At 44.6% G+C, this 11,142-nt stretch overlaps 1 protein-coding gene across 1 annotated transcript; it reads left to right on the forward strand.

The window, feature by feature from the left end:
- The first annotated feature begins 853 nt into the window (after positions 1 to 853).
- LOC128742234 (nicalin-1) lies at positions 854 to 3,464 on the forward strand. Its single transcript, XM_053838524.1, has 4 exons — positions 854 to 1,259; positions 1,455 to 1,642; positions 1,723 to 2,547; positions 2,614 to 3,464. The coding sequence occupies exons 1-4, from the start codon at positions 1,094 to 1,096 to the stop codon at positions 3,097 to 3,099; spliced, it is 1,665 nt and encodes a 554-aa protein (XP_053694499.1). The 5' UTR covers positions 854 to 1,093; the 3' UTR covers positions 3,100 to 3,464.
- The last annotated feature ends 7,678 nt before the right edge of the window (positions 3,465 to 11,142 follow it).

The following is an 11,142-nucleotide window of genomic DNA, read 5'->3' on the forward strand; positions in this document are numbered from 1 at the left end:
GAGAAAGAAAAACCTTGGGAAAACCGCATTGCATACATTTGGGATGACTTGTCGCCACTCTGTATATATAGTCACTCTAATTTTAGGTAGCTTTTGCTCATGCTTACCGCTATTTGGACACTAAAGCCCCACGTGGCATATTTATAGTAAACTTTTTAAGGCTGATACAGATTACACGTCATAATTTCTTGCCGTCCCGTTGTTGTTGACGGTTGATAACGGTTTTTCTGAATCTGCCTTTTTGGGTGGACCAATCAGATTGAAATGTAGTTTGATTGAGTGTGATAGTCGTTCACAGACGTTTGTCGAGTGTGTTTGACGGAATATGTCTATGCTGGAGCCATCTGTACGATTTTCAGCTTTTTCCATTCATAAATTAACCTGGTTCAGGTCGATTAGCACACAGTTTTAATCGAACTGCTGTCAAAGCGTTCATAAATTAACCGAGATTCAATTCGAGTTCATAAATTAACTCGGTTCAACTGACAGCGTACAGTTTGAAGCGCAGGGTAAAACTGTCTAGCATCACAGTTTACGGTTCGATCTGCCAAACTGCCCGTATCGTTAATAAATTTCGGGTTCGAGCTAGCAAGAACCCAGGTTAATTCATGAATTCGCTATTAAATATGTTATTTAAAAACAATCAAGTCACACACTGGATGGACACTGCTACTGCTACAGCATTTTCCTTCGCAGCAACAGCAAGAGCAAAGTGCTGGCAGGGCTGGCAGTTTTTATACGCTGTTGCCAAATCAAACCAAATCGTTCGCTTAACTTTTTGCGTATCTCTGCTCTGAGTATTTCTAGCAAAAAATCAAACGTCAAATTGTCTGTCATTGGTGGTTGGTCGGTCCTTAATCTTTATTTAATTTTTTCCGTACTCATGATCGCAATCGCATATTACTCGAGCAATACTCTTTCCATTCGTAACTCAATGGAAGGTCGTTAAATTAGTGCCATTCTTTACGTCCCTTCAATAGTGCATAGCAGAAAACGGAGCAATATTTATTCGTTTAATAAATTTTCTTTCTGTACGCACGTGTTACTCGTGACCTAGAGTACATATTTTATAAAAGACCGATAGAAAGTGAAGATGTTCGAGGATGCTAATTTAGCCGACTTTTTCCGTGGTGGATTACCATACTACCTGCTAATTGCATTACCGATTTTGATAATTTGTTCCTCGAATCCGGTATTGGCTGCAAGTGAATTTGGTGTGCAGCGCATGTCTCAGTACGATGTCCATAGTGCTCCTTACGGTAGGTTACCCACTGGAGCGTGTTTTATCTAAAATTTAAAAGTACAATCAACCACCTATATTGAGGTTAGAGAGCGAAGAGTGCACTTCTGTCTGTCCTCTTAGCGCAGGGTAGAGGGTACACAATTGGCTTGCCATGATTGAGCGTGTTAATTGGATTAGTATTGGCATTTAATCTTTTCCACTTTATTTTTAGGTTGTCGCACATCAGCGTTGAATATGGAGGCCAAATCGTTGTACACTTGGCAAACCTTCCGGCACTGTGTAATTACCCGGTTTCAGGACATGACAATTGATCAGTTCCGCGAGATTAGGGCCAAAGCTGGTGGTTTGGTGATTCTGCTGCCGGAGGATGTCACGTCGCTCAGTTTGGAGGAGAAACAGGTAGATAAGCTTGCTCGTAGACTCTGTTTCATGTTTTGGGAAGGGATCGAATTAATTGATATCAATATTTACTTTCTTAGCACATCCACCTGCTGGAACAGGCAATGATGGTGCAGGAAATTTCGATTCCGGTTTACTTTGCCCGCTACAATCCGAAGTTGAACGAGATTATAAATGATGTAACCAAAACTAGCATTTCCGCCCAGCAACAGCATCATCAACAACAGTCTTCCAAACAGCGAGAGTCGGCTATCAGCGAAATTTTGGGATCGATTTCCGCTAATGGATACCAAATAGCCGTAACCGGTGCCGGGCACAGCCCGAACAAACAGACCAAGATTCCGATCATTCAGGGTGAGCTGACACCCACTAAGCATGCTGCTAAGTCGTTGGATAGCGAGAGTAAACTTCCATTGATCCTTTTGACGGCCCATGTTGACACGTTTGGGTTGATTCATGGATCGTTGAAGAATGCCGATGTGGCAGTGCTACTCACCCTGGTTGAACTGTTCAGTAAACTGCACGCTAGTATTCCAAAGTACAGACTAATGTTTTTGGTGTCGGAGTCTGGAAGTTTACTGAACTTCCAGGGCATGAAAAAGTGGCTCGAAAGCAATCTTGAAGAAAATTCACTGGTGCAAAACGCTGAGTTTGTAATATGCTTGGATTCGATTGGCAGGGTGCTGTCGAATGATAATATCTTTATGCACGTCTCAAAGCCACCGAAAGAAGGAACATCGATGAATGGCTTCTACCGAACGCTGAAAGCCGTTGCCCAACGAAATGGAAATGTGACCGTGGAAGGGGTACATAAGAAAATTAACCTGGCTGATACTCTGCTGGCGTGGGAGCATGAACGTTTCAGTATGAAGCGAATGCCGGCGTTTACTTTATCCAGTTTGAAGGTAACTTAAGCAATGTTGTCAAATAATTGTTACACGTTTTAACGGTGTTTTGAACTTTTATTGCAGTCGCACAAAGATCCTGTGCGCAATACGATTTTTGAAGATGACGACGAGGAGGACCAGCTGGATCGGTTAGAGACAAATGTAAAGATTTTGGCCGAAACACTTGCCAGCTACATATATAATCTCCCGGCGGAGAATGCCGGCGAAATATTCTCCGGATCGATGGCAATCTCGAAAGATAACATCAGACCATGGTTGAATGTACGCTCGAGCCAGCAGAACAATGATCTCAAGTATGCCTTCGAAAAGTACCTCAAAAATGTGAAAGTTACATTCGAAAAACCTGATGCCCGAGAGCCAGATTTTATGCTCTATGACGATCGGGACGCCGTGCTAAACATTTACAATGTTAAGCCAGCCGTTTTCGATCTGTTCCTTACCTTTATGATTGTGGCTTATCTGGCCGTGATCTATTTGGCTATCTTCCATTTCCCGAAATTGTACACTTTCGTTTGTCGTATGACGGTTACCAAAACAAAGGTAAATTAGTGACTGACAATAAAAAAAAGTGTAATAGCTTAGCGTAAAGTTGGTAAGAATCATACCAGATTATGGATCACAAGATCGTCACTGTCGTATTATATAAATTCACATATGGCAGCAGCAGTTGCGCTGTTTCGTTTCCATACCAGTTATAATTTATTTCTACAAATAAGACATGGCTTTATTTTCCTTGATTTTACTGAATTTGCTAAAAACGGTTGCTGGTGTGTATTTAGTCTGCTAGGAAATCAAAGAGTGGCATAAAATTCATTAACGCGCAGGACTCATTTAAATTAGATAGGTTTTTGTTGGTTTTTCAACCTAGTCCTCAGTTCGAGCCTGTTCGAATCAAATGTAATAAAAAATATATGTGAAAGTCATTAGGTATAGGTTTGTGGCAATATCCGAATGATTCGTCTTAGTGTTCTATAATTAAAGTACATAGCTTGGACATTCGCTTTTAGTTGGCGTTCATTCCTTTATAAATTTTATCTATCTTAGGAGCTATAAGAATGGTAATCTGGTTGCTCAACTTCTATCCCTACCTCCTCGTGGTACCAGCCAGGATACGAGCAACCTAGATGGAGATCGGGTGATCAACTCCGGTGGAAACTAAGGTCGTATGTTGACAGGGAAGGAGGGCTCTTTTGAGCTACGGTGGTCGTCCGGCGATACAGTGGGGTTGGTCGCAGGCCAACTAATTGATGGCTAAGATGCGACAAAAAACCATCTGATGTGAACAAAACACGATACCAGCGCCCACCACAGTGTAATCTAACACGACTGAAGCAACCGGATATCACCGAAAGCTACGCGTAATCGAAGTCGCACTGCCGGAGGAGAGTGCGCTGGATGAAGCCTGTCTTGAGGACTGTTAGAGTGCCGTGAAAATAGTCATCTACAGCGTAGCGGAAAAAGTCTTAGGCCGCGTGGTACTGAATCGGCGTAACGAATGGTTTAACGAGGAGTGCCACCACCTTGGATGAGAAGAACGTAGTGCTTGTACTAATGCTGCATGGGCACAGCAAATCCGACTCTTCGAGAAGAATCATCATCAGGAGGAGAAGGAGTGCGAGGAGCTTGAACAACTTTCATGACACGGGCGAATGGCGTGCAGTCGGAAGACCGTGATGGGGAAGCGTCAAGTGACAAGTGACGTCATTGGTGCAGCAAGCAATGGAGATCTGCCACCCCAATCGATAAGCGGAACGACTACCGGACGACTGGAAAGATGGGGTTATTTTCCCTATCTACAAGAAAGGCGATAAGCTGGATTGTGTGAACTATCAAGCGATCATTATCCTGAATGCCGCCTACAAAGTGCTTTCCTAAGTCATCTTCAGGCCGACTTCGTGGAGGGTCGGTCTACAACGCAACAAATCTTCACCCTGCGGCAGATCCTCCAGAAGTGCCGCGTATTCCGAGTCCCTACGCAACATCTGTTTATTGATTTCAACGTCGCATATGATAGTGCAAACCGCCAAGAGCTATGGAAAATTTTGGACGAAAACGGTTTTCCGGATAAGCTTACTAGACTTATGGCGACGATCGATGAGATCCAATGTTGTGCGTGATTCGAATGGGTCCGGCAATCTCGGGTGGATTGTCGAACCTATTAGACCATTTTTTTACGAGTAGGGAAATCTGCTGAGCACCTATTAGAAGATACGGTACTATAAGACACCTGAGAAGACAACTGAAGGAGTGGGGTTTAGTATCCCGACCCCCCTAATGGGGCGTGAGGATCCGGACCCACTAAAATCCTACTCGAGTGTCCAGCCCCCAACCCGCCTGGCCTCACTTTATCGGTATTACTTCAGGGAGGGGTTATTGTGCTTAACGCACCCTCTTAGACACGCGGGGGACTCCACATGCCCAAACTTGTGCAGATACTGTCTGTGGCGCCTGTTGACCCACCCGGACTTTTTGTGGAATTAGACCATGCCCGCTGCCATGTTGTCATCGAGGCCGATCTTGTCTCCGTATGCCTCTAGTTCCACGCTGGTTGAAGCACTCTCTACGTCCTCGCTGATGATGATGCCAATAGGCATCATACCCGCTAAGACGCAGATTGCGTCATGCGAAACTGTGCGATACGCACTCGCCACTGTCAAGCACATGAGAGGATAGGTGCTTTCCAGCTTGGCTAGGTAGGGTAACCAACCTATTTTGGACCCCATCAGCAGCTGTACATAATTTGGACACTTGCATTTGATTTTGCTGTAAGTGTCCAAATTATATACAGCTGCTGAGGGGGTCCAAAATACGTTGGTTACCCTAGCTTTTGGTACCTAACGCCGATGACAACACCGGTCCTGGAAATAATTTTCCAGAATCATGTACAGCGACACCGGCACTAGGCCGTTTCGAAGCGAGTTGGCTATGGAGTCCCAGCTAGCGCTATTAAACGCATTTCTCACGTCGAGCGTGCCAACTGCACAATAGCGGATACCTGTCCTCTTGAGCTGGATGGCCACCTCGGCTGTCTTAGTGACGGACAAGATGGCATCCACCGTAGATTTGCCTTTTCGGAAGCCGAATTGGTTCCTTGACAGACCCGTTGTGCCCTCCGTGTACTGTACGAGTGTGTTAAGGATAACCCTCTCCAGCACCTTGGTGGAACGAGATGTTTTGCTTTGATTTTGCTGGCGGAAATTTCGTTCGAAAGAACTTTCGTTCGAAATATCAATTCGTTCGAAATATAGAATAATGGCGATTACTGCCCCGAATAAGTCGGGAGCCTCTAGAATAGCCGCTTTAATGACCATATTCGGGATTCCGTCTGGCCCCGGTGTCTTGTTCACCTTTAAGGATTTAGTGATCTCAATGAGTTCCTCGTTCGTAACCGCCACTTCCTCCCCGACCTCCAAACCGCCGTCGCCCACGTTACTTGGATGTTCGGCTGGGAGGCCGACCATCCTACGCTATGGTCTGAGATACTGGAACGTCGGTCGTGGAAAGACTCGGTGGCCTGGGGCCAGGGCCTTGGCTCGTGGCGCGGAAAGAGGCTCTCGATGATTCGCTCTGCGGACGCCATCACACCCTTGGTCTTTGCCATTACGACCCTGTAGGCATCACCCCACAAGTTCGCATTGGCACTAGCACATAACCTTTCAAAGCAGGCTCGTTTACTAGCTATTATCCCACTCTTAAGCGCTGTGCGTGCAGCAACAAGTGCTACTCGATATTCAGCCCTACCTTCGTCCGAACGAGCTCTTTGCATAATTCACCTCGCACGAAAGCACGCTCCGCCGGCACATCAACCGGGCACCTTGGACCTCCCGTTACGTGTTTTGCGTGTTTACCGGTACAGATCAAGCACTTGGGCGGCTCCGCGCAGTCCCTTGCTTTATGACCAGCACTACCACATCTCCTGCACAATTGACTCCTATCTGGCCCCTTGCAGCGCCAGGCCTTATGCCCGTGCTCGAAGCAGCGGAAACAAACCTCCGATTGCATGAGCACGCTCAGTGGGCATATCGACCACCCCACTTTTAGCCTAGCAGCTTTCAGGGCTTCGTTTCCGTCCGCCAGCGAGAGTCGTATGGTGGCTACCTGGGTCCCGACAGGACCCCAACGCAGGTGAACCGCCTCGGTTGCCACCACCACTCCACTTTGCTCTTTGAGATCCTGTACGACCTCGCACACAACGGTGATCTCATCTAGGTTTTAAAGCTGGAGTGTCATTTCTGGTGTGAGAGCACGTACCCGCACTCTCTCCCCGAGCACTCCTTCCGCAACCGACTTGCATACGGAACTCTTTTTGGTGGCGTCCTACTTTAACTCGAGGATCCGCACGTCCGCGCCCAGATGCCTGAGTAGGGCATCAGGATTAGAGCATCGCACAGTGGTCCAAACAGCGAAATACGTGATCGTTTGATATAGCGCCGAAACGTGAAGTTTTTCGCATACATTGTCTTTAGGAACATTTCTTGGTATAACAAGCCCCTTCTTGTGAGAGAAATTTTTTGGTGATTAATTCCCTTAAAAGTGAGATACGAAATTTATTTTCTCGTACATTCGAGATACAGGTTTGGTACTTTCGGCAAAGTTGTAGTAAATATCAATACAAACAACTTTGTCAAAGACACCATACTTGAATCTCTTCATGGAAATTGTCTATGAAGCATTATTCATGAACAGACCCTTCAAAACAGTTTTTAAACCCTAACTTATTCTGGTCAACTTTTACGTGTTCATAGTGTTCTAGAAAGTTGTTTATTTTGCTAAAATCTACGTTTTTGTAGAACATTATTATACGTGATTTTCTGAAGTTTCGGAGATATTGAGCATTTTTGATGAAAAATAGTACTACTTTGAGCTTAAATATTTTCCAAGGTGGCAAATGGCGGTAGATCAAACAACTCGTACTTAAAAGTACAACAAAAAGATGTGTTGCTTATTTTATTTTTTGTTTGAGTAAAGTTAATTGTTAACTACTTGTCAATTCGTGTTTTCTAATTAAATAGACTAAAAAGTCATTCCGAGAAAATTTGGTCTTCTGTGACTGTTGCTGAAATTCGGTAATTTGGATTTCGGCCATTCGTGATTCGACCATTTGTGTTTCGGCCATTTGGTACCAGCCCATTATGAGTGGGATCTTTTGAAAAGACACCAATCGAAGGTATAGATCATTTTGCGATGACGTCATTTTGCCGTCAAATGACACCACTTGGTGGTTTGTTTACATGTTTTTTGTCACATCCAGCAGTTTCGATTTGAAATTTCGTAAAGGATTACTGCATCAGTTTCTGCAAAATGCATGTAAGGCGCTTTCTCTTAAATAAAAACTATAAATTTTTATCATTATCTGCCGGACAAAGATAGAAAACTCAATTCAAAATTTAACACCATGTAAACAAACCACCAAGTGCTGTCAAAAAAGTGTGGTTAGGAGCTCCCGTGTAATGATCTATTAAACAAAATAGACTTAAGTTAGTTGTTTGAAAGCTTTTCGGTTATTAATTGCGTCAAATAATTTTGAGTCTACATAGTTGAATCAATATATATAGAATGCCAGTGTCGCTGCAGTGCTCGTGGTAAACATCACACATTTGAAAACTACGTATTTACACTGTATGCGCATATGTGTGAGTGATCGATTCGAAACGGGAATCTGATTGTCAAACTAAAAAGGCAACCCAATAAAAAATCCTTCTGCTTTTCCGTAAATCACGTAGGATAAATCACCCGATTTGGTCGTTTTGGGGTATTTCGTCGGGAGGAAAATTTTCTATTGGGCAATTTGACAATGTAGTTCCCGTATCCAAGACACGAACCAGCAACATGTTTGCCACCAAAATATCCATGAAACACCAGCGACACTGGCATTCTATATATATTGATTATACTGTCTACATTCATTTTCGACTCGAAAATAGGCGAAAAAATTGCTGGTAACTCAACTTGTTAGAAATAGATTGTCAACATAAACAAAATAGCGTTTATTGCATCCGAAGTACATTTTAATTGTTCGATAAACATGAATGTGAAGGATTTTTAAAACAGTTATAACTTTTGAGGATACAAACAGATACAGTCAATTGACATTTGATTTTAAAGGTTTTTTGTTGTACTTTTAAGTAGGAGTTGTTTGGTCTGCCACCATTTGCCACCTTGGGAAATATTTAAGCTCAAAGTAGTACTATTTTTCACCAAAAATGCTCAAAATCTCCGAAACTGCAGAAAATCACTTATAGTAATGTTCTACAAAAACGTTGATTTTAGCAAAATAAACAACTTTCTAGAACATTATGAACACGTAAAAGTTGACCAGAATAAGTTAGGGTTTAAAAACTGTTTTGAAGGGTTTGTCCACGAATAACGCTTCATAGATAATTTCCATGAAGAGATACAAGTACGGTGACTTTGACAAAGTTGTTTGCATTGATATTTACTACAACTTTGCCGAAAATACCAAACCTGTATCTCGAATGTACGAGAAAATAAATTTCTTATCTCACTTTTAAGGGAATTATTCACCCAAATATTTCTCTCACAAGAAGAGGCTTGTTATACCATGAAATGTTCCTAAAGATACTATACGCGAAAAACTTCACGTTTAAGCGCAATATCACACGATCACGAATTTCGCTGATTGGACCACTGTGCATCGCCCTTCGCTCGCTTCCTTGTCGGTTTAGGTGGAGCTTCCTTTTTCTTTCTTTTTCTCTTCTTGGCCTTAAGTTCGATTCACGGAACACCCATCTTGGTGCTTCCCGCTGGTTGATATTAGGGCCTTTTACGGATCAGGCGTTTTTTTAGTCCACTAGGGGTGCCATCCCCCGGGGACTGTCTCAAACGCTTGGTGAAGGCCTTACCGTTGTTGGTAGCGCTCTCCGTAGCTTTCTCAGCTGCGTTGCGACACCCTGTCAACGGGCAGGCATCCATCTGTACTGACTTCGACGCCTTCACGGTCCCCTTCTTCACCTCTCCAGCACGCTCTGCTTCATGTCCTTGGAGAAATTGCCGCAACCTGACGTGAACTCGATAATTATATCGAGCTGCGTGACGCTGCTACCACTTTAGGTAGTGCGTCCCTATTCTTTCCCATCGCCCTGATTGGCGCTGGGCCGTTCATCGCTGTGTCCGGCGTAGTGGGCATACCGCTGCCTTTGCCACGCACACTAGCGCTTCTAGGTGCATCCTTCTCCACCCTTGGTGGAGAACGCTGGATGCCTCCACCCGCGAACGAGTTTTCTGCTTTTATTAGCGACAGGCTGGTCGTCGCTGCGTCCGGCGTAGATGCAGTTGGAGCGACGGGTGTGCCGCTTCCTCTTCCGCTTACGCTGGCGCTTCCACTTGTATCCATCGGCGGAGATATCTAGATTCCGCCTCTCACGAACGGATTATTTAATCCGTCCACGCTCACTGAAGTTAAATTTATTATGTTTTTATCCATATAAAGTTCCACGAGTTGAGGGGAAAGAAGAGTCCGCCACATCACAGCCCCTCATGATGCGGTAAGGACAGATTGCTGTGGGGGGCGCCCTGGTACTCCACAGGATCCGTTTGCGGCTGAGTATTTATAGAATCTACCGCCCCCCCCCCACCATTCATCTCTCGGCACGGGTCGCATGACACCTTGGATTAGGGGTTTATCCATTCACGTTTTTACATTTAGCCATGGATAACAGCTGTTCAACCCATCCTCCTTTCCAGGGGCTTTGGATCCTCTGCTCTGGTTCTCAGTATTTTCAGGTTCATGAACATGCTTCTACTGAGATCCGTCATTTGCAGGCGGAGAGTTTACACTCAGCATTCGCATGAGTGCCTCCTTCTCTGTCCGCATACGACCCTAGTTTCCACCGGTTGTCCGATTTCCACTAAGAAACGAATCCCGGATGGTACCACGAGGAGGTAGAGATAGGAGTTGCTAAATAAGAGGCTGTGGAACTTCATGGTGTTTCTGGAGCGCATTATTCAACCATTTACCATCCATTCGACCATTTGAGGCGGTGGAAGATACACCAGACTGAAATGCGAATTATCAGCGGAAGTCGTGAGGCTACTATGGACACCATAAACACTTGCAGGCGGACACTGCAGGAAATGTTGCCGACATAGTGTTGAGGACAGAGAATGCCGAACAACTAGCAAACCCTTGGTGCTACATTCCGTTTTCGAAACTTAACCTTCTGTTTTTATACGACAGACTTCCCAGCCAGCTGTTAGAGTGCAGGACAATTGCAGCATTGCAAGGCCAGTTGCTACGATCCTATTGACTCTAACAGCCTCTCCTAGTCGAGATTTGAACTTACGACTACTGGCTTATTCGGCCAGCGTCATACCTCGGATCCAACTGGGAGGCACGAACAACTAATTTGGCAAAATGATTTTCGCACCAAATCCGTAAGGAAAAAAAATGAAGAAAGATACAGCGAGTGAGGTTGTAAGACCAGATGGAGTGACATGTGGCAAGCCCCGGGTGTCCGCGGAACATTCAATTTGATGAAGGAATTACGTTATGCCGATTTGCCGGAAGTCAGTCAAGTTTTATGGCTTCCCCGATCACAACATCGTAACATACAACGTTGGGCGATGAAGTAA

Source organism: Sabethes cyaneus, chromosome 3, assembly GCF_943734655.1.
Source record: "Sabethes cyaneus chromosome 3, idSabCyanKW18_F2, whole genome shotgun sequence".
Classification (NCBI taxonomy): domain Eukaryota; kingdom Metazoa; phylum Arthropoda; class Insecta; order Diptera; family Culicidae; genus Sabethes; species Sabethes cyaneus.

Coding starts and splice junctions, on each gene's coding strand:
- LOC128742234 (XM_053838524.1), top strand. CDS start 1,094: ATGTTCGAGGATGCTAATTTAGCCGACTTTTTCCGTGGTGGATTACCA. Junction 1,260..1,454: donor TGTCCATAGTGCTCCTTACG/GTAGGTTACCCA, acceptor CTTTATTTTTAG/GTTGTCGCACATCAGCGTTG. Junction 2,548..2,613: donor TTACTTTATCCAGTTTGAAG/GTAACTTAAGCA, acceptor CTTTTATTGCAG/TCGCACAAAGATCCTGTGCG.